This window comes from Falco naumanni, chromosome 6 (assembly GCF_017639655.2).
Source record: "Falco naumanni isolate bFalNau1 chromosome 6, bFalNau1.pat, whole genome shotgun sequence".
Lineage (NCBI taxonomy): Eukaryota > Metazoa > Chordata > Aves > Falconiformes > Falconidae > Falco > Falco naumanni.
This window is the reverse complement of record NC_054059.1, coordinates 51,637,949-51,658,090: the sequence shown is the minus strand read 5'-3', so window position 1 is coordinate 51,658,090 and position 20,142 is coordinate 51,637,949. Positions and strand designations below refer to the sequence as shown.

The following is a 20,142-nucleotide window of genomic DNA, read 5'->3' as shown; positions in this document are numbered from 1 at the left end:
ATTCCCTGCAGACCTGTAACAAAACCCTCCCCCCTATTTGAATGAGTTTCAATTCCCAGGTAAAGATGAATCAACGAAATTAAAATATTGTGCTGTTTTATTGGTGTAAAAATCACACAATTGCTAGTTCTGATTCTGCAGAGATACATCCATGCAGTTAAACATCTATGACCCCACAGCCAGAAGAAGCCATTAAATAGAATATCTGCTGTTAGTCAGCAATTAATGCAAATTTACATATGAGATCAAAATGTGTGTATCGTACAATATACAACAAATCCTAATACAGTACATCAACCTGAATAGCAGGATACACTCAAGGAACTCTGTTAATAGTGAAGCCTGTCTATATGCCAGAGAAATAAGGCCTGGAAACAAGATGACAGAAGGTACCCCGGAATTCCTAAGAAGCAAACTGTTCATTTTCTGTTGTTTTATTGTTTTTGTTGGGGATTTTTTTGCTGGGAATTAGAAGTTCATAGAGGTATTGACATATTACTTGACAATATGATTTGTTATAGTGAAAACTGGTGGATGTGATCCATTATTAAAAGGTAATGTGTGAAACATGCAATTACAGGTGGTGCTTAGGTAACGTGTGAATAGTATGCTGGGGATTTACACCCAACTTTTTCACAAAAGGGAGGACTGAAAAAGGTCTGGTTGATAGACTACCAATTGTACCATAAATCTTTATATGCATGCGGCTGAATCAGGATCATGAATGGATAAAATGGGAACAATCTGGCAATCTGTGGTTACGTACTCTATAATGTATGCAACAAAAGCACAAAATCAAATCCAGCTGATATGGCAAACAGCCTGCAAGAACTCTCTCAACCTGAATAAGTTGGTTTATTGCAAAGAGGCAGGCTTTCTAGAATTGCGAACAACTTTCCAATTGTGAAAGGCAGCTTGGGAAGTAACATTGGCTGATGACAGATTACTAGTTTTTCTTTGTTCTGGCACAATAAATGCCATAGAGAGAAAGAAGGGTTTATGTGCTTAAGGTCAACTGATTAGCAGTCCGCTGCTGCAAAGATGTTTCAACAGGAAAAAAGAAACCACTAAAAAATTCCAGTTGGAAATTTTGGCGACAAACTCTGCAAACTCAAGTCCAACAAAGATCACAGATGCCCACAGTAAAGTGATGTGAGAGGCAGTGTCACATTCAAGGAAAAAGTTGTTTGTTTTTTTTTCTCTGTACTGAAATTAAAATACTTAAATACAAAAGTGGACAAATGACAAAACAGAACATCAACATTTAATGTAGAATAGAGTGCACTGAGCTATATGCATGGATCTTTAAATAGGCTTTGAAACCAATACCCCTTTCAAAATTAGTAAATTCACAGTTAACGGCAGTAGGCTTAGAGGTGAGAGAAGGGTCGAAGTTGTTCCAGTTGGACTTCCAGGGAGATTCTCTCTTCAAGAACATCCTACAAAAGAAAGATTTTCTACTGACTGTCCACAGAAAATGAATGTTAAAAATTTCTTTACGCCATTACAAGAACTGGTAAATATCAGTTTCAGTTTTGAGAACTAACATCTTTTTCTAGAGTCTAGAGAACTCTTCCCATAATCCGCATAGAAGACTGGCTAGCTAGTAATTACACATATATGAAAATAAATACTTTGCTTAAAGGTGAAGCCATTTAGTATTTTTTCCATCACTTTCAAATCGCTCAAAACCACAAAGTTGTAACAAGCTGCAAATCCAACTATAATATTTTCAAAGTCTAAAATGTTACAGAGGCAAGCTCTCATCTCGATGGATTGGAAACTCCATTTCTGCCCCCCACCCACTGTTTTTCCTCTTACGTGAATTTTTATATACCTTGACTCTCACAAAAAGTGAAAATTAGGCCTGATAAGTTTTTTAAATGGCTTATCTTTCAGTCTAGACAGTTATCACATTAATTTTCCAGTTTGTATTTCTTTTTTATTAACTTGATAATTAAAATTAGAATCTTAAGGTAAGACAGCAAGAGAAAGATGTTAAGATGGTGCCTACAGATAAATCCAAACCCGTAATAGCTGACATAGATAAACAGACTACTATTGTTGTTCTTAAACTGCAAGTTTTGTATCCCAGATTATAGCATTTGTTAAAAATATTTATGATTTTATTAAGCCTTTGAGGTTTGCTTTTTCTTTCAGCATCTAGCCACCTCAGCTGCTCTTCTCAATACTAAGTATCTGATGACCACAACAGCTACTTCTAATTACTAAGTTTAGATTTCTGGGTTATTTTATTTTAGTGTAGCTGAAAACACATCAATACATTGAAAAATGTGGTTTGTAGTAGTAGTGTCCTTTGTAATTTCACAAAACTTGTCATAATTAGGTATCTTCTGTGATCTACAAAAACAACTAAGTATTTTGTAACAATATAATCTATGTATATGACTGGCTTGCAGAGATGCCTGTTACTTTGCATCACTAACATCTTGCCCTCTCAGCCTCTTCTTTTAAAGAGAAAGATTATGGAATTACCTTTAGTTGCTGCTGTAATTCACTGTTCAATCTGGCCAAAACAGTGTTGGTTTCCTTGTTACGTCTGATTGATGCCTGAATTGCCTTCTTGTCTTTCCCCACTGATCTGAGAATATATTAAAAGTATTGTAATAAGTAATTTTGTCACTTTACTGAATATCTCATATACAGTCCCTCTTTTCTAAATGAGCAGAATCCTCTATTCAAATTTTTTTAACGTGTTACGCTGTTGATTTTCCCTCTTCTGCCTGGTTCAGTTAACCTCATTTGTTTGCATGGAAGCCACACATACTTGGTTAAAACCAAACAGCAAGCAGCATATTTAAAAAACTTGTAATCAACTTCCTGAAGTCCCAACACACTATACCACATTCACTTACCTCAAAGTGACTAAGGTAATAGTCTACTTTCAAGCTAGGAAACAAACGGCACATTTTTGACTGTTTATAGCAACCATTATTTGAAGTTAAAACGCTACATCTTAATACTTCCACCACTTATTTCCAACGTACTTGTAGAAGTTAAAGAGTTCACAGTCCAAAATTCAGGATCTCTAAAAAGTCTCCCAGTAGCAGAGGCTCCAGGACGATCTTGTTTAAAAACCAAAAACTTTTATTCTGTTAAATTAATCTAATTCAAACACACTGAAATTCTTTGCAGTTCCTGGAACAGAAAGTGTGTATGCTGTTTAAATGTAAGCTTTCCAGTAACAGATGTATTTATACACTTCTTGGGTTACCTAGGAATAGATGGCTGTGAAGCAAGAACAGCAGCTATGACACCTGTTTTCTGTGTATGTTCCTCAGCTTCAGGCCTTAGCTCATCTTCTGATTTTAATCTTCTGCGAATAGGCTTTGGTGGTGGAGCAAGTGGGGTAGTGCCTTTACCCTGAAGAGGAAAACACAGCCTGTAATTCTCACAAACTGCATTTTACTTTGATTAAAATGGGGTAACTTGTTTGTGTTATATATTCTTAAAATCAGTTACTGAGCTAACTGAATTTACAACTGCATTTTCACATGGTCCGGGAAAAAAATAATTAAGTACTAAATCTCACCCCTTGGTGAAAGGGCAGTAAGTTGCTACACAGTGACAAAGAACTGTGCGAGCAGAAACACCATGCTACAACTGACAATCGCAAATAAGCATCTCAGAGCATGCTTCCCCCAGTAATTATGTGTCTGTAACGAAAAAATGCTGTTAACCAAGTTCTGCACTAAAAGATTTGCTCCATTACAAAAATTTGAACACTTAAGAGTATCTTAATTTTCTGCTGTCTTGAGAATAAACCCAATCACAAACATCTTCTGATGCAAAAATTCACCATACACATGCCTATTTCAAGCACATATTTAAGAAAATCGGGTTCAAGTGCAAGCGTATAAAGTTGCTGCTGCATATCAAAACAAATGTATAATTTCATATACATCAACTGCGCTCTCCTTCCAAGTGTACTTTGCATACCGCACTAGTGGGGATGTTAACAGGTGCTTTGTCTTCAACTCTTCCATCTGCTTTGGCAACTCTAAGAGAACTTGCAGAATCAGAGGGCTTTTCAACCTAAAGGGATATGCATTATAATTTAGAAAACTAGTTCTTAAATACTTCATTCAGCAACATTTAGATTAAATACAAGTATGTTGTGTTATAACAAAATAGCTGACACCTAAAATTCCAGTTCAAGTCCTCTTTAGAAACTCAAACTGGAATACAACAATACCTGCTTTGGAACAAAGCCATCTAAATCTTGGTCACAAACACTGTTTTGGCCTGGGAACAGCTTAAGAGGCGGCACGTAAGTGCATAATGTACAGAAAGCTGTACTTCCAGAATCAACAGTTAGACCTATCTTTTGATACAGAAATTAAGATTTGATACAGAATCTAAAATCGCTATTAAAAAAGATGAAATAGCTACTTGAAAGTACTCTCAAGCACTGTACTCTGAATAAAGTCAAATCCTCAATGTTATGAGGCAGGGTACAAAAGTCTATGGCCTGATGATAAACTGCTACAGCTGTTTCTTCTATTACATTACCACCATTACCTGTTTGTTACTGCCGAAGGTTAATCCCTCCGATGGAACGCAATGCAACAGTTCCCTATCCACCTCAATGCAAAATGATAAGCTTAAGAGTTTTCAGTGGCAGCTTAAGCTAACGTAGCTGATTTTGCAATGAGATTCATAGAATGCTCAAATAATTCCACATCATCCACCTTCCTGATTAAGGGAAGCAAGAACACGCTGCTGATACTTGGGAGAACTTTAAAGCACCACAAGTACTTTTGCAACTGAGGATGCAGAAGCGCCCCAGAGAATTTACAATCTGAGGAAAACACGAAGTAATTCATGTAATAGCAGTAACCTATTAAGACATTCATAGGAATAAACCATGAGGCTCCTTTTAAAGTCCTATGTCTGCAGTAGGAAACAAGGTTTTGTAAACATCTCTAATGATCCATTACAGAAGAATGCCAGAGCTCATTTTAGCTGTTTGTCCAATGGCTTTGAACAAAACCAAATCAAGGATTTTTAGCAGATGTTTACAATACCTGACTGTCATCCCAATTATTAAGATAGACTACTTTAAAACTTGCCAGTAGGTCATTTGGAAGGCTGACAAGAGTGAGAAGAAGAAAAGTTTTGCCTGTGCTAAGTCTTAAATGCAATAATGCAATTATATTTGTGCATATATGCTAATAAGTACAAAATCTTTTGAATTACAATCAAGAACTGAGAAGAATTTCTTCTGCCTAGGTGTTTTTTTGCAATTACTAAATAAGCGTAGCAGTGTGTCATGTAATTGCTTTCTAGCAATGGATTGGGACACCATAAAAACCCCACCAAGTTCAAACAGCAGACGTAGGTATTAATACCACCAACATCATGAGGCTTTGTTTAAGCGACTGACAAGTTCTTCACTTCTGCTCACCTGCAAGACTTCCGAGTGTGTTTCGATTTCATCTTCTTCCTCTTTGTTTACACCTGAAACAGCAAATGCCTCAAACTGGCTGAAGTCAGCAAAATTTGGCTGTTCTGGTATTTGTTGAGGTGAGGTACTGCTATGAGCTATTAGGCCTTCAGCATCTACTGGGCGATGCACATGAGGACCTGCACCCTGCAATAAAATAACAAAAATATTTAGTGATATTGTTCTTAACAGTTATCTGATGTAAAGAATCTCTCCAAACAATAGTTTGTGACAAAACATTTTTTGTGGTTTAACTCCAGCTGGCAGCCAAACACCATGCAACCGCTCACTCACTCCCTCCACAGTGGAATGGGGGAGATAACTGGAAGAGTAAAAGTCAGAAAAACACACGGGTTGAGATACAGACAGTTTAACAGCAAAAATCACACACGCAAAGCAAAGCAAGGAATTAATTCACCAGTTCCCATGGGCAGGCAGGTGTTCAGCCATCCCCAGGGAAGCAGGGCTCCGTCACGTGTAATGGTTACTCGGGAAGACAGATGCCGTAATGTCCCCCCTTTCCTTCTTCCCCTGGTTTATACACTCAGCATGATGTCCCATGGTGTGGAATATCCCTCTGGCTAGTTGGGGTCAGCTGTCCTGGCTGTGTCCCCTCCCAGCTTCCCGTGCCCCTCCAGCCCTCTCGCTGGCAGGGCCCAAGGAATGGAAAAGTCCTTGACTTGGTATAAACATCACCCAGCAACAACCAAAACCATCAGTGTGCTATCAGCATTGTTCTCACACCAAATCCAAATCACAGCGCTGCACCAGCTAAGGAGAAGGAAATTAACTCTATCCCAGCTGAGACCAGGACAATGTTAAAGACTATTTGCCTTTTTAGTGAACAAAGATTTATGTCTTGTCAGTAGGACAAAGCGCATGTCATCCAAGACACTAACAGCCAGACCATTCTCTGTTCATAAAAAGAGAGAAATATTTAAGAAAAAAGGAAGTTCAGATGGGCTATTACCCAGAGAATGAGACTAAAGATGGATGCACCACAGGACCAGCTAGACTCGTTGGACAGTAGATGTTTCTGCTGTAACACAGTCCAGCTTGGCTCTGTCAGGCTCAATAGAGATTTTTAGTTTAGTTCCACAGGAACACATGCCTATGTGATCACAGTGTATGGAATATGTTTATATTGTACCCTCCTCCCTTGCAGATGGTTTCCGAATCCATTGACTGACTTAAATGGCTGGTAACTCAGATTCTAACAAATAGGTGCTGCTGAAAAACAACGGAAAAGCAATTTTATCTGTCCCATGTCAGATCTCCACAGCAGTTGAAGAATTCAGCTGGCTGAGACAAAGAAAAAACAACTTTTGCAGTATTCTTTATCCACCAAATCAGCTAACCAAACTGACTCAGACCAGGACTGCAAAGATCATGAATTCTATGACAAAGGAAGAAGTGGGATCACTCCTTTTGGGACTATGAAAGACTGCTCTCAGTCTGTTATGGCTTATTAGCTATACAGGGACAGGTAAAGAAATGTGGAAGTGTAACTTTCTTTCCTACAACTCAGAGCTCCAGAGCCACTCATTCCTTCCTCCTTGATCTCTACTTTAATCCCTTCCCGTGGTTCCACCAGAAGCAACTCCTTATTCAGGAAAGGCTAACTTTGGCTATAGCCCAAGTTTTGCCATCATTCACATCCTGGCAGTTTCAAAAAACAGTAAGCAATGCTACTCATGTTAGAGATACATTCAAATTCAGAGTTAGATAGAAATGATGCACTGAGTGAGAGCATGGTTTTTCAAAAGTGACATCACCTGTGAAGGCTGTGGTCTTGGAGGCACTGCAGGGGGATAGGCAACAACTCCAGCCTGTTGCTGTCCTGTAAAAGAAACATCATGTTTGGCCAAGACTGTTACTCTTTACATTAAAGTGCTATTTAATCTTTTGACTTATCAACATGAAGAAATCCTGCATTTTGCTTATGTATTAACCTGTCATACTGAGGAACATAATTGTAATATCTTCTTTCAAATTTGTGAACAGACAAAACAAGGAATCAGAACATCGACCTTGTCCTTTTTTTCCAGCTCAAAGAACTCACATGGTCATACTTTTCTGATTTTAGTCCTTTTTTCCCTTTTACTCTCATTATACATTCTTAACATTTTCTCATACTTTGTGATCCTGAAAAGTACCGACAAGTCAGAAGTACAAGAAAAACCCTTAAGCAGAGAATCAGAAGTGACCTTTAATCATTTCCTCTGAAGTGAAATACTTAACACCCATCTCTGATACATGTGATAACAAAAGAACTCTTCTTGAAAATGTAGTGGCAGATGCAATTTGTTGCATGTGGATGCACTACCAAAACATTATCTCCTGACTTTGTTTCCCATGTTCGTCCAAAGGACTACAATGTCAGCACTCAGAATTTACTTCTAAGTTATCTGTCTAAGCAAATAAAACCAGAAGAGTGACAACATTTTCCAGCTTTTTCATTCAGAAGCAGTATTTAAAAACACACTAAATCTTTCTTCAGAAGAAAAAGAATCATCTGCTTCAGGAATGTACATGGTGAAAAATAATATATTCTAGAACAGAGTATACCTACCTGGAGTAACTGAGAATGATCTGTTCATATCTAAAGATGACGATCGAGAATGAGAAGGATGAGGCCTTGGAGGGGGTGGTGGTGGCGCAGTGTTATCTGGAGATGTTCCTGACTGTGATCTGCAAAACATACAGGCTTCGGTAGTGATTTTAGGCAGCTACAACAGAACTAAAATTCAGAAGTTCTTCTAAATATGCAATTAAAAAACAAACTTTGACAGATGGAAGAGAGCCTGATTGCCGCCGATTTTGGAGATTGTAAGAATCAGGTTTGAACCTTCACAATTGGTTTTATATTTCTATTTATTTAAATCTCCATTATCCCAATTATTCCTGTGTTACACAAGTAATTTATTTTTGGGAAACCAAGAGCTTGAGAAACTTCCCAAACAATGATAGTTCAGGAACAGAGAATCCTAAATGTGGTAATTCTATCCAGACGATAGTCACTACAATTTGCAAAATGTTTAAGATTTAGTCAACATCTTGAATAGATTTTAAATGGTTTAAGTTCAATGTCATTGAGGAAACCTAAGTTTCTCTTGGACCTCCTCTCCATGTACATCAAGCTTAAGGAATATCTCAGTGTATGAGATAGCTATCCAATTCTCTGCCTGAAATTTTCCAAATCTATATACTTGGTAGCAGCTTGAGGAGTTAACTCATTCTTAGGCAGGACCACCATCTAGTGGATACCAACTGTAAGTTCATCGAACACACATGCAGAAAGGATAAAAAAGTATCACACTGAGCGCCATTTAAATGGGATTTGTTGTATATAAAATTTTTGTACAGCTTCCATTTAAAAACAGTGTGCAGAACCTTCCTAACTAGTCCAATTTGGGCAAGACAGATTTACTGCATCACTGACGTGAATACAGCTACTCTTCTTTTCAACTGAAATACATGACAAAATCTTTTCTATGACTGACTTCTGTAACATCCTTCTATAATTACCCTAAGATATAAAACCAAAAGTGGTAAGAGGTACCTAAATTTCACACAAAACCTGAAATTCCTGAATGTATAAGTCCAAACAGAAAGTTATCACAATAGTAAAATCTGCCTTCTTAATATACTCTCCAGGACAATGCTTCTGATGAAATACAAATCCAATTACATTGACTCCTAGGGTCATCCCTCTTGCTAGTCTAGTATAAAAGGCACAAGTAGGATTAAAAAAGGAAGAAAGTGGTTTAAGGACACTCCTTAAATATCATTATCTGACATAGCCTTATCAGGTTTTGCTTTTTGAAAATACAAAAAGTACCCTGGACTAATGGTAGCATTAAGGACAATGTTATCTCTATAAAGTTGCAACTGGTAGAAGAGGTATCAGTGGAAGGAAGTAAAAGAGGAAGTGGAAGAAAAATTTTCTGGGTGGACACTGCCACACCTGGACAGCTGGACAGAAGCTACCTGTGCCATGAAGTGGCAACTCATCAGAAAGCTTTATTCATCTACACAAGTTCAGCAAGAGAACCCAACCCAAAATTTAGAGATGAAAAAGAACATTTTGAAAACATCATGTTGGACAGTGCAAAAAAAAAAAAAAAAAAAAAAGACAGACAATCAAATTTGCCACTAAGTAATAATGGAGGAAAGAAGTTTTCAAGCTGCTGTACTGACGGGCAATTACAAATCTTTCTTTGCTACTGAAGTCAGCCTAATTATTATTTTCTTTTAAACTTACCTCTCAAACTGATAGTAAGATGGTTAATGGCTAGCTGGTTTTTAATCCTATTCAGGTAGATTCAATGGGAACAACTAGCACCAGCTAGTATAGCACATTCTCTTACGTAAAACCATGCAGTTGTTCGTTACGTGCTTGCATAGCTCCCTCCAACCCCTTAACTTGTTGGGCCTATGACTGATTTATGTTTTATAAAATGACCATTGTTAAAACAGATTGAGTTACTGTCATGGTATTTCTAATTTATGTTTTATTCTTTTATATTATGAAGTCACAAGGTTCTTCTCCATTAATGCCTAATGGATATTTTCAAAAACACAAAAAATTGCTTTCAAGTAATATCATGATCGCTTGTGCTTACATTCTCTTGTGTTTAAGGAAAAAGTCTTTATTAGGATTTCTGACAATGTGGAGTTTCATTTCATTGGCCAATCCAAAAAACCCTTTTTAGACTACATAAATTTTTGAATTTTCACTTTATGTGTTAACAGGAATGGCATACACTGTTAATGCATTAGAAAACAGACTGTCTCCAGATTCCCGAGTGTTAACAGTTCAGAATCTATTTAGCCATCATTTTACAAGCTAGTTGTCAAACAACCAGAAGCTCAGAACAGGCTTCTTTAAACACCTTTCAACACATTTTTTTTCAGTTGCTATTCTACTGACCGTTGCCGTGTTACAGTGCTTCCAATTTGCTCGGGATCTGAAGTATAGGAGTCCGAACTGCTGTAACCATCTGCTGGTAAAAGAAAGTACAAAGTTTCATATTTGTTTTGCACCATTAATATACCCCAACAGATATAGGTAGCACAATTTCAAATATCAAATTTTTATTTTTTAAAAATAGTTATGTCCTTGTATTGTTTCCCTGTAAGGTATCATCTGGGCAGGATTCAAAGTATCTTAGTTTGAATAACTGAGGGATCCAATAAAATCCAGCTCCCCTCACCCAATACTACGAGTTGTTCGTTTCTACTGGGATGTACCAAAGAATAAACTATGACAATAATGTTGTGTCTAAAATACAAAATATAAGTATCATAAGCAGTAATTTTTAAACATTCTATCACTTCCACAATTTAGCCAACAAGGGTAAGGGACATCCAAGAAAAAAAGAAAGCAAGGAGTAAGACTGCTTGGTTTTAGAAGTGCTGAAGGATTTTCACCAACCTTAGAGATCAGGAAAAGGAAAAACTATGTACAGTACACAGATGAACTAAGCAGCTTTGCTAATACTGCAACTTCTGTACCTTCAAGGCTGGTAGTCAGCTCTGTTTTAGACTAAATCTTTTTATAAGCTTTCAGCTTTTGGTTAAGGCAATCTATAAAAATGAAAGATGGTATTATGGCATCACATAGACTGTTTCTTTAAGGACACTCTTACCCTTAAAAATGGTGCAGAGCTTGAGGTTTTTCCCCCAGAAATGAGGAGTCTCACTAAAATCACAAGATTTATGTGGAATGAATGTATCTCAGAATAATTTACCACAAAGGATGACTCCAGAGCACCTAGTAAAGCACAATTCAAGGTGGATAATCACTGCAGCAATGAGACTCACCTGATTAGTTATCAGTAAAGAGGAAAATTCTACTCAAGAACATCAAGATTTTTCTGAATTACCCCATCTCAAAGGATTACTTTAACCTCCGAGGACACTAAAGCTTTTGAAAGGGTTAAGACACACCAACCAGGATGCAGAGAGAATCCTGCAGAGATGGCTTTCCTGTTCAGCAAGGTCTGTTCTTAGCCTTTTTTCCCCCCCCTTAAAGCTGCAGGTACATTAATCTAGTGAAATTAGCTTGAGACCTTTATCATCCACAGTCAGCTGAGGAATACCTTATTTCAAGTTCATTTCAGATCAGAAGTTATTTTGCAGGTTTACAGGTATGTCTCTACTCAGTGAGTACTACAGAGAGTTTAAAAAAACAAATATTTCTAGACATACATTCTTTCAAAAAAGTCTACCATGAGACGACATTTAAGTTTTCCAGGATCAAGTGAGAAAATTAAGTTTTAAGCAGAAGTGGGTTATGTGGTAAATGAAATTATCTCCCTCCAATCCAAGCACCTCTAGTACTGCGTATATTTCTTAAGCCACTCAACCTAATCAAACAAGATTTGATTTAGAAGCAATCACACTTCTAAGGAGGAAAAAGTAAGCCTTCTGAACCAAAAGGTTTTACATCATTTCACTACAAAACTAATGGGTTTATACTGATGATAGAAGAAATATTTCTAAACCAATTTCAAAGATATGGACAGTAAACAATTGTAATGGGTATGTAAGGCAAAGGATGGTTACTTAGCAAATGTAATCTTCATGCCTCACCAACATGGGCTAACCCAAATTCATGAGTTTAAATCTAAGAGAATCCTTTCCCAGTATTTCCAGTAAAATAAGTATGATAAGTAAAGTTCCTAACATGAGGGATAGAGACTTTTGCAGTATTATTTTTGTTCTCAAGGGAGGTTTCTACTTTTCAGTCTTAAGTAATACAAGTTATTCTCCAGCTTTGTTTGTATTTCCTTATGAAGGAAAGCAATTGAAATCATTCCTTCCCTTCTGACTGCAGTACTCAATCTTGTTTATATCATTTAGCAGGAGTTTAAAGTAACATATTCACAAAATTGTCCTTAATGACATATTGAAGTTGCATGTTGCTTTAAAGTTAAAACAATCTGGGAAAACAGCAGTTACTTTTGCTGCTTTTATTTTTACTTGCATAATAACAGTTCCAACACTGGGGGTGTCCAACAATCAGAGGAATTACTGACGAACTTCTCCAGTTACCACTTTCTGAGGTTACAGATCCCCTCTCCTTTGTTCCAAATCACACAGCTTGCACAGAAAGACAATTGTGCAATGCGTATGCCTACTCCCTTCCTTCTTATCTCATGCAATGAAAAAGTTTGTCCCTGCTTCCTGGCTTCGATCTGAGCTGCTATTTACAAATTCATAACTTCCAAGACGAATTACTGTTGATATAAAGCATGGGAAAAAGAGACAAATGCTTTTTTCTCAACATCAAGGTGATGCTTATCAATCTCCATTGGTTCTCAGTTCGAATACTGTTTTAATACATCTATCCATGAACAGTAGATTATAAGATGTAAAACAATTAACCTGCATCTAAATTTTGATCAATAAAACACCCAATCTGTACTCTTCTGTAGATGAAGCAAAAAAGATGTGAACCTATGAACAAAATATTCTAGAAGTGTTCTTAAGAATACCTATTTATGAAACAAACAACACTTCCAAAACTGCAAGACATAAACCAAAACAAAACCCACTTAGAAAAGGCTTTGCTTGATACACTATTATAACACTAAAGAACATTAAGAAATGTAATCACCAAGACAGCAAGTCTGCACAAAAATAATCCTGTTATATTTACAGTGGTTTTTTAAGCACCAGAAATTATTTTTCTAGAGCTAGCTTGCATTAAATGAGTCCTTCAGGATTCACCTGAAAGGTGTCAACCATTCAAATTACTTACAATATTGACAAGAACCATTTCTTGACAACAAGGATAGGCGTCCCATAACTACAGCTTGAGGTACTACAGGATGGCTTTACGTTACACTGCAATGAGTTTTTTATTATTTCACTATGTTGTTCTTCTGAGGGAGATAAAATATTTGGTATAATCACAGTTAACAGGCCCTTTATCAAAGTTTAAGCTAAATTCAGATAAGGAAAATGGAGTGCAGAAGGGCTCTCAGAACTTAGAACCTGCATATAGTAGTAGTTTTCCTGCTAAAAGACCATGTTTTGCTCATTTTCTCTTTTGCATCAGAACACCAGCTAGTAAAAACAAAACTCTGCTTGAAAAGAAATAACAGGATCAAGCCATTGCTCAGAATAGAGTGCCACTGAAAGAGTTCATGAGGAAACAAAACACATTGCAAAGAGGCACTCCCTAAATACTGCAAACCAATTAAAATACTTCTGTCTTAATAATGCAAAAGACTTAGAGCAATGAGTTCTCCAAACCTAATTTTCGCTGAAGAAAAGTTCCCAGCTTAAAGAAAAGAAAACAAAAAATCTCAAGAACCCTGGATCCAGAGATTCAGTCAAACCACATATAATCTGGGACCTCTCAATATTAGAGAAGTGGACTAATCAAATCAAAGTAATGCAAAATTTTTTGGACACAGGAGGTACTGAAAATCAAAGATGTTATTAGAAGCAAACGAACTGTTGAAAAGCTGTACCTAATAAAGAAATCTAGAAGTCTACTGCATCTTCTTAGTAGCTAAACCAGATTAAAATTGCCTGAAAATTGTTGTTAACAGGTTTTCACTCTTCAGAAAACGTTTTACACGATTCTGAGGAAGTCTAATCAAAAGCTACTTAGTCAATTCCACTTTCCATACATTTAAATTCCTCATCCTGAGATTAAAAGAGAAAACAGGAAGATGGAATAGGGCTGGCAAAAATGAACTTTTTTGAACACATATGGCAGGAAAATATCTCCAGTGACATCAACAGAACTTCCTTAATTGCTGCTTCTAATACATACTTTGTATCAGAAGCATGCCTATTCTTAGGATAAGTTTATCTCACTTTAGAGCTTCTGCTGTCTAGCAAGTTTTCATTCACTGAAGAATATACCATATCTGCATTCTGTGTAATATAAAAAATTAGATCAGAAAATATTTTGATACTTACTAACTGTATTTCCAGCTGTAAATTTTACAGATGAACTCATTTTGTTTTCTTCTGGGAGATCAGGTGGTTTCACAAGTAGTGGGCTAGTAGGGTTAGCGTGATCTAGACAGAAAAACAAGTCTAAATGAACAAGCACATTCAAACTAGCCTTCACTTCTGACGCCAAAGCTTTAAATTAGTTTTCTGCCTTTATCTGGAGGGCTGCACTGAAACTAAAATAGCTCTACTTTAACACTTTTGGTGTATGAATTATTTTAAGTTTTACATTATAATAGTGTAATTTCTATTTCTCAGTGTTAAGAGTTGGGAATTTACCTATTTATAAGACTAAGGAAATTTTAAAAGAAATACGTTGTGGATACTTTTTTATTCTCATATGCTGAAGACTTTGAATGAGTTAGGTAACTTTAGGAAATACCAGCATATTGGGACACATCTATAAATTGAGACTCCACTGTTTCTCAAGGAAAATTATCAAACCACCTTGCTTATTACTGACCAGCGTATTACTTACAAAAAAAGAAAGGCCTGCCAATACTCCCAAATGCTGTCAGGTTTCAAAATAATAAACTCAGTATTTCTCACCACAGCAGAACAAGCTTTATCAATGCAGGCTTGTTCTCCATCTTCACAGTCTCCTTCACTATTTATTAAGGAAACCTAGACACTCTCCTGGAGGCCCAAATCAAACCTCTATCATGATGCTCCTGAAACACTCAAAGCAATGATCTCTAATAGATGGTGAAATCCTCACCAGCAAATGGCCAATTCTAACTCTGCACCTATCTGAGCAGTACTCTTAATTCTTGACAGAGAACCTCATTAATTATGCTGGTTACAACTGCAGATAAAATTCATCTACAGAGAAGAAAAAAAAGTCAGCATGTTTAAGGAAGCAAAGCCAGTCTCAGCTGTACAAAACTTTCCTCATTAGTAAGAAAATATCCTACCGCTTCCAGTTCTTTTAAGCTCCATTTCCTGCATATGGATTTTGCTTGGAGTCATTCTTATGGGAACTGGGTGCACAATTGCAGTGTCCTGTGGAGATCAGAATTAAGTGATGTTAATCTAGTTTTCAGTTTTTCTAATTCAAGTCTGACATCATGTGAAATGTAACTTGTAAATAAAATTTCATAGATTTAGGTTTTTACACAGTTCCAAGGAATTTTGTATACCCATAAACCAAAACTCTATAAGCTGATGTTTCTCTAACAATATGTAAGGTGTAACCTAGCATACTACTTTAAAAGGACATTAGAAATGTTTCTCTAGATAACTGCGTTGCTAATAGGACCTGAATTTTACCAGCTTTCCGCCATTCTTGGCATACAAGATGTGTAACATCAAGTGCATCTCCAAAAAAACAATCCTCCCAAAACCCTGAAAATCAACAGCAACACCCCCTATTTCCCCCAGTTTCAAACCCCCTCTCTTCAGCTTCACTAACAATTCCCTAAAAAGTTATCGCCTCTTTAAATAGTATGAGTAATTATCTATAAAATAGGTACTTCATAGTAGTTTAAGATAAATAGTTTCAGAGTCTTTAAAAATAGTAAGAACTTCTGAACTTTAGGATAATAAACCCTATGGAATGTACCTCTAGATAGGTGTTGACCTTACACTTAGTGATTTTCTTTGTAGTTCAGACAAGGGACTCCATTTTAATGTACTTTATAGATAGCCCTTTCCATTTGGTTTGGAGACTGAGTGTAGATAACTAAAAAAAAATAAATCTCAAAACATTACATTTGTTCACAAGTAACAAAAATATGGACATAGCTGTCTGAGTGTTTGTTATTTTTACTGTCATTTATATTCAGAATATATGAATGGGTGGGACAAGGACAATACAAAAAAACCACCCCAGATTATATTCTGTCCCTAGAAATAACAAAAAGTTTCTAAACTACCCTTTTATCAGAAATTTAATCTGTTCTGACTACTCAAGTAGATAAATTTCACCAAGCATAATACACTTACACTAATATTTTCTAAAACTGTTTAAACTGACTTACACTACTTGCTGCAAATATAAATTTTTAAAACAGCTTTATAGTCACAGCTCAAACACACTTGTTGCACCAGCCTTTTAGACACAGTTACCACTTCTAAACATATTGCTTCCCTGCCTGCCTCATAATGGGATTATCATGCAAAGATCGCTCTCTTGCTGTAGCTACTTCAGTCCTCTGCTGTAATTTAATGTGCAGCTACTCCAAGAATGTCTCAAGTAGTTAAATGGATTTTTATATAATGTATGAATTCAGATCATGAATCTGACTTTACAAGCTGCTTTTCCAACGAGAACCCCCCCCCCCCCCCCCAATCTATGAATTTACTCATTAGTTAGTTATCAACAACTGCTCAGGAAAGCCAATTCATCTAGGAAAGCAGTTGTTCAAGAAATCAGTCCTATGCATCACTGTTGAGACTGCTAAAATAAGAAGTTTGCGCACTGCTACTGAAAATTTGCTGTCATTTGTTCTTATTTGCATATGAAAATGAAGTCTCTGAAGCATCTGTTCCCAAAAACCTGTTCCCTTAGCAAGCATTAACGATGCTCACCATTCTTTAAAATTATTCTTAACTACAAGCATTGTAAGAGAACATCTCAAGAGTGTGATCTTCCAGGATAATTTTTGTGTTTCTATTTAATTTCTGTTTATACACACATGGCTATATGTGAGTTTTCTGTACATTAACCACTGTTCTATACATATACCACTGTTCTATACATATACCACTGTTCTATACATATACCACTGTTCTATACATATACCACTGTTCTACATTTTAGGTTATTAACATATGAGGAAAATTTCAAACTTCAGATTTCTGTCATTTACTAATTATGTATAAAAAAATTACTCTCTTACTGTGGAAACAAGATAGCGATAGCTCTTTACTGTGTATAATTGCTTGACAGTAAGAAGCATCTATAAACAAATTTCCATCATGTTTACTTCATTAAAACAATACAGTACATTTAACCAAAGAAGGCTCTCAGATGAAAAAGGGCTAGTTTTCACTTTAACTATGAAATTTTAATTTGTTTAGAATGTTTACTAAAGGCAATTGTGAGCACAGGGAACAGTGCAGTTTGAATTCTAGGTTCCAGCATCTACAAATGCTATTTCCACATCAGTGTTAACCCTGAGAGTGGAACACTGATGTATTTGAAGTATTTGTATATTTATGTATTGTATCTTTTCAGAAGTGACCTATTTAATATCAAAAGCTGTTAAATGCATATTATGTACACCTATTATATTTTGTTATATAATCAAATGAACACTAAACACTGTAATTAAATTAAAATGGACTCTTAACAGTGGTAATTAAATCTGTAAGAGAAGCAGGATGAAAGCAGCAGCTAAATACTGAAGTAATTTTAATGCATTTCAGAACTGCTTCAATGTCACATGCTGTGAAAGTTTAAAACCAGCAGAACTTGAAACACTGTAGTGAATTTCTGGCTCCCAAACTTGGCAAGACACTTTAACTACATAATTCTTCAGAGCACTCCTCACCGAGTAACGCATTAGAACAACACTAGTTTAGCTGGAGAAATACTAAAAGCCTATTAATAAAATAACTTGGTGAAAACATTAGGAATATGAAATACCCCACCCGCTGAAGTCCAGTAGTTTTTTTCAGTTAAGTTGGCATTGTCAGCTCCTAAAGAGTTTGTGCAAATCAAGCTCTGCAACTCGATAGAAATGAAACACTGAAGACAAAGTCTAGAATGAGACTGGTTTATCACTGGGAGTAGCCCTTGCATTGACTTACAAACATTTTCAAAAAAACATTATGCTTAAATAACTTGTGTAATACAGATTTTGCTAGCCGTGCTGTATTACATCAAAATCAAGGGGAAAAAAGCATTCTTTGCACTCAGATATTAAACATAAGCTGACTAGAAAATTTATATACCTAGTATAAGCCAAAAATTGAGAAGCCTGCTACCGTTCCCCAAAAAGCAATCCATGGAATCATGCATAACAGCTAAATACAATGAATGGAAATTCAGTGTTAATAAAATTAATTCCAAACAAGCAAGCTAAGTGATTGACTTACAGGATCAGCTGGTGCAATGTTAGAATCAAATTGGGTCAGAGTTTGTGAGCTTGAAGAGCGTTCGCTAAATGTCTCCCACTGCTGAACAGACAGAGGAGAGAAGTCAGCATGATCAGAAAGATGGGAGTAAAAGATCACTGAGGAGATTTAGCATAGTAGTTTGGAGATTGCACTGGTAAGCACTATACGTGCTCTGGACAGTACTTGACTTGGAATGCACAATAATACACAAAGTATTTCTATTTCAGGTCTCAAATTGTTGTGCAACCAAGTCTGTTGTCTGTCAATATTAGTCTTTACATCCACGTTTCTCAATGAGGATACAGATGCACAGTCAACATGGAAGTACCTTCAGAGTTCATATTTGGCAATGAAAATCATACAAGTAAAAAAACCCCAGCCATTCAAATACCGTAAAGCTAAAATCAATGACACAACGTGTGTATTTGTAATTACAAAATCCACAGAAAGGTTCCTCAGCTTTGTAGCTGACAACTTTCTAACTTCTTTTGTAAATTCTGATTTCCTTACAAAATCCCAGACAAATGAACACTGATCAGAGTACTCCAATTACACCAGTCCAGCTTGCCAGTGCAACCCCTGAGAAGTGATTCTGTACTGTAAAAGAGCATTTTTACAAATCTAAATCACTGACAAGGCAAAGTAGTAAATTCAAACATACTGTTGATTGCCAAAAGCAAGTAAGTCCATCTCTGAACAATTTTATAAGATATAAGCATGCTGTATCATGGTTGTCAAGAGTCCCCATGCTTAATAAGTCAAGCTACAGCAACAACTGGATCAACAAAGCACCAGAGTACATAAAATTAGTCTGTGATCCAGAAAACAGATTACAAATCACAATAGGAATGCTAAACTTGTTATATTTTGGTAAAATAACAAGTAAATGTTAACAAAGTTTCAAACGCTACAACAAAAACTACAAATAAAAAATGTAGTGATCAAAATTTGACAAAAATGGTGTTAGTATAGCTGTGAAAACAAATCAATATTCTTGTCCTATTTCTATAGGCAAATTAATGTAAATGATTTTAGAAGATACAGGACAAACTATATGGTGTTAGTCAAACTAATCTCACATACTCCTCTACACTGAACTATAATCGGTGTATAGCCTGAACCTATTCTAAAACAGTTACTTCAGAAATAACTACAGAAACTCCTATGTAACTGTTTTCAATCAACTGAAATTAAATTCAGAAAAAGATTAAATAAAGTGTTCTCCTGCATGGTGCCCCTCCTTCTGAAGACAGAGCCTTATCTCCTCATTTCAAACTTTAAGGCAAAGATTATGGGTTCATATGTGGGAGTTGTTTGTTGGGTTTTTTTTCCTGTGGGTTTTGTGTTGTTTTTGCTTTTTGTTTGTTTTTTAAACACACAAAACACAACTTCATGGACAGAATCTAACAAAATCCTTTTAGTAAGGATGTAAGGTTTCCCTTCCCAACTGCTCTGTCCCACTCCCTGTATTAAACAGTTAATCTCCGTGTCACTCTACCCCTTCATGAAGGGGTAGCACTGCAAGTAGTTCAGTGAGCCAGCTTTTACCAAATCAGAATCTTAACGGCCAAGTTCCACCAGCCTTTCCCCTGATTTTGCCTCTTGTATTTATACAGCTGCTCATTTTCATGAGA

The 20,142-nt window shown here is 36.3% G+C and overlaps 1 protein-coding gene across 7 annotated transcripts in view; it reads right to left on the bottom strand.

Moving 5' to 3' along the window:
• Nucleotides 1-79: 79 nt before the first annotated feature.
• REPS1 (RALBP1 associated Eps domain containing 1) overlaps nt 80-20,142 on the bottom strand; it is a 67,931-nt gene continuing 47,868 nt past the window's right edge. For 3 of the 7 annotated variants that reach the window (XM_040599511.1, XM_040599509.1, XM_040599515.1), the window contains 11 exons: nt 18,488-18,568; nt 15,361-15,448; nt 14,411-14,512; nt 10,401-10,473; nt 8,040-8,158; nt 7,243-7,307; nt 5,429-5,614; nt 3,961-4,056; nt 3,236-3,384; nt 2,497-2,602; nt 80-1,439 (listed from right to left, as the gene is read on the bottom strand). In XM_040599511.1, coding sequence (XP_040455445.1) covers nt 1,371-1,439; nt 2,497-2,602; nt 3,236-3,384; nt 3,961-4,056; nt 5,429-5,614; nt 7,243-7,307; nt 8,040-8,158; nt 10,401-10,473; nt 14,411-14,512; nt 15,361-15,448; nt 18,488-18,568 — 1,134 coding nt within the window. In that variant the 3' untranslated portion in view covers nt 80-1,370. The remainder of the gene's footprint in view (nt 1,440-2,496; nt 2,603-3,235; nt 3,385-3,960; nt 4,057-5,428; nt 5,615-7,242; nt 7,308-8,039; nt 8,159-10,400; nt 10,474-14,410; nt 14,513-15,360; nt 15,449-18,487; nt 18,569-20,142) is intronic. The other 4 variants (XM_040599514.1, XM_040599510.1, XM_040599512.1 and 1 more) reach the window with 4 other exon arrangements.